The following is a 3,679-nucleotide window of genomic DNA, read 5'->3' as shown; positions in this document are numbered from 1 at the left end:
TGTGATTAAAGGAAAAAGTTAGAAATTATTTGCAAGCTTGGTTTGGACTTAGCAATTATTTGGAAGTTATGTGTTAGTTAACAGTTAGCAAATCAAGAGAAAGTTAGTGGAGAGTTTTAACAGTATTAAAATTTGTTGGAGGTTGTTAGTGAACTGAATTTAGAATTGAATTAAAGCTGAATTTGCCATTATAATTTCAGTTGTTTTGATTATAAGTTATATGTGATAATGCATGATTTCATTATATTTTTGTTTTCAATTGCTTTGATTATAAGTTATATCTGATAATGCATGATTTCTTTATTTTTTTGTTTTCAATTGCTTTGATTATAAGTTATATCTGATAATGCATGATTTCGTTATATTTTTGTTTTCAATTGCTTTGATTATAAGTTATATCTGATAATGCATGATTTCTTTATTTTTTTGTTTTCAATTGCTTTGATTATAAGTTATATTTGATATTTGATGGTTTCCTTGGTTTATTACAGGTTAGACATGGCTGATGACCAACATGAGGAAGTTAGTAAAAAAGTATCCGCGAAAGAAGAAATTCGAAGAGGCATCACAGTAATGAGAAGGGTGGTCCAAGGAAGATCTTGAGGCATCATACTAGATGTCTAATGAGCAACCCGATGATACTAAGGGCATACTTAGTCGGGCATTAGATGTCCCTGAGTATTCTGGTCGGGTGAGGGGTAAGGGATTTGGAGTCACTCCGACCTCCCTGAGTATTAAAAAAGGAAAGGCTTCTTTTCTGTCTGGGAGTCAAATTCAGGAAGGCTTTCCTAGACAATCGACATGGTGGGAAAAAGCTTCAATTCAAATGCACGTTCCTGAAGAATTGTCTCCTGGCTATGGATGTAGCTTCACTCAGACTATATTTAATGGTATCTTACTTCATTTCATTTTAGTAATTCAACTATGTAGCACCGACACCACTGAAAAAAAGCGTCAGTGCCAATTTGACACCTGACCGACACTCGTGATTATGTTTAATGCATTCATTTTTTCAAATTATTATTAGTGTTGCGTGTCACACACATGGATTAATGTTTGGGAGTCCATGCTTCATAGTCGACCGCGTTTGCTATTGTGATGTTGTTGCAGAGACCTCTAAAAACTTTATATCACGGCTGCAATAGCAGCTTCTGACTGCTGTTTTGATTTTGAAATATGGTTTCAATATTATGTACTTGTGCTGAATTACCGTTAAATCTAAAATACAGTCACAGCTATGCCGCAAATCTTGATATTTCAAAAAATGCAAGAAAATGCGACTGATGTGGCCGAAATTGTAATTGTGACGTTGTTGCGAAGACATGTAAAGTTTTTATATTGTGGTTGTAATTGCTGTAGCTAAGGACAAAAAAAATGTAGTTTGTTATTTGGCATATAAATTACTATAAAGCGTGCTCCTTTATGTAAGGGATCATTTTATGAGGTAATGTTGTACTTGGCTAGGGATTAATGTGATGGCTGGAGTTGGGCTTCTATCTACACCTGATACTGTGAAACAAGCTGGGTGGGCCAGTATGTTGGTGATGGTTATTTTCGCAGTTGTGTGCTGTTATACAGCAGAACTAATGAGACATTGCTTTCAAAGCAGAGAAGGCATCCTTAGCTACCCAGATATAGGAGAAGCTGCATTTGGAAAATATGGCCGAGTTGTTATATCAGTAAGAATGTTTCTGCTTTTTGATTAATTTTTGGAGAGAACTTGCTTGTTTTTTTGCATAATCTTTCTTAGTATGAAATTCCTTAAAGTCTTTTTTCAAACCCTTGTCTTTTTTAAGGGTATAACTGCTGATTAAATCCCTTTTAAGAGTAAAATTATGTTCTTCTTTCTGTTATGTTCTTGCTCACAAACAATTGTTATGTTCTTCCTACATATGGTTCAGTCCTATTATATTTTTCTTCTCTGTTTAAGTATTTTTTCCAGCTTTCGTCTGTTTCTTTGGCCCCATGATATGATATTTCTCTATTTTATTTATTTCAACGAGTGCTAAAGAATGGTGACATAATATGTATTTTCTACTGCATAGCATGATGGTTTAAACAATGTGTATACTGACATTTTATTTTCAATTTTTATCTTGTTGCAGATTGTTTTGTACACCGAATTATATGTAAGTGCTGCAGTGCATCCATTTCCTTTTGCCTTTATTACTCTGCACAATCTATATGACACATATCAATCATTTATGAATGCAGTCATATTGTGTGGAATATATCATCATGGAAGGCGATAACCTTACTGGTCTTTTTCCTGGAACGTCCTTGCATTGGGGAGGTTTGGATTTGGATGGCAAGCACTTATTTGCAATTTTGACTGCACTTATTATTCTCCCTACTGTTTGGTTGAAGGATCTTCGTATAATCTCCTATCTCTTAGGTTAATACTTTTGACGATCCGAAAATATAAAGTTGTGGAGACAATACTGATATAATATAAAGTATATGTAGGAGCAACTAGTTTGTATCTCCCAATGTCTATTGAAAATATCCATCCTTATTTTAAACCTCTTTCTTGCAAGCATTTACTGAGATAACTTGTGATGGTTCTGCAGCTGGAGGGGTTATTGGTTCAATGTTGATCGCTATTTGTGTTGTTCTTGTTGGGACAAGAAATGATGTTGGATTCCATCAGACTGCTCCATTCGTAAAGTGGAGTGGCATTCCATTTGCTTTTGGTATCTATGGGTTTTGCTTTGCAGGACATTCAGTTTTTCCCAATATATATCAGTCTATGGCTAACAAAAGAGAATTTACAAAGGCAATGATCATATGGTATGCTATGCTACGTAACTTTCTTTGTCAGTGGCAACCAAGGTTATTATTATTTTTATTTAAAAAAGGTCCGCGTTAAGGCATCGAGTTTTTTGGTGTCTCTGTGACTACTATTGAGACCTCATTAGCAGCATTTGACCATGACTCTGCAATATCAAAGAGCCTGATGTGGCCGCTACTGAGACTGCAATTTAAAATCTTGATAGCAACACATGTTTTTTAAGTGTTTTCATTTACCTCTACATTTTATTCTTGTACAGTTTTGTTTTGCCCATGTTTTTATATGGAGGTGTTGGACTGGCGGGATATCGCATGTTTGGTGAAAAGACATTGTCTCAGATAACATTGAATCTACCACCAAATTCACTTGCTTCCAAAGTCGCTTTGTGGACTATAGTAAGAAATTTTGGGGCCGCTCTGCATTATTTTTGTATATTTTTTTTCTTTCTTTCAAGGTACATTTTTATTGTTTCTAATTTTGTTTGTTTTCTCTTTCAGGCAATTATTCCGCTAACTAAATATCCTTTTTCCCACCATGTCGATTGTCTACCACATTTTTTATTATATTAGTGATGACACTTGATAAAACTTAGGATTTATAATCCATATTTTTTTTTCATATGTAGTGTCCTCAACAACGTAATCAAATAGATTGCGGGTATTTCATGTTGAGGTTTATGCGAGATACTCTTGCTTTGGGCCGATTAAAGATTCCCACCGATGTATGTATTTCTAACTTATGAGTTATTTTTATATTTACACATATCTCATATAATTAAATAGTTGGAATTAATTCAAAATATGTTATATTATTATGTAGTACTTTGATGAATTCAAGTGTGCATTTTATACAAAGGATCAAGTGGACGAAATCAAAGAGGAGTGGTGT

The 3,679-nt window shown here is 34.2% G+C and overlaps 1 protein-coding gene across 1 annotated transcript; it reads left to right on the top strand.

Moving 5' to 3' along the window:
• The first annotated feature begins 616 nt into the window (after positions 1-616).
• On the top strand, positions 617-3,360 carry LOC127096348 (amino acid transporter AVT1A). Its single transcript, XM_051034933.1, has 8 exons — positions 617-647; positions 744-890; positions 1,465-1,679; positions 2,106-2,129; positions 2,215-2,395; positions 2,571-2,790; positions 3,051-3,186; positions 3,289-3,360. Exons 1-8 carry the CDS (start codon positions 617-619, stop codon positions 3,358-3,360), a joined length of 1,026 nt encoding a protein of 341 aa, XP_050890890.1.
• The last annotated feature ends 319 nt before the right edge of the window (positions 3,361-3,679 follow it).

Source organism: Lathyrus oleraceus, chromosome 1 (genome assembly GCF_024323335.1).
Source record: "Lathyrus oleraceus cultivar Zhongwan6 chromosome 1, CAAS_Psat_ZW6_1.0, whole genome shotgun sequence".
Classification (NCBI taxonomy): domain Eukaryota; kingdom Viridiplantae; phylum Streptophyta; class Magnoliopsida; order Fabales; family Fabaceae; genus Lathyrus; species Lathyrus oleraceus.
This window is presented reverse-complemented; position numbering and strand designations above follow the sequence as displayed.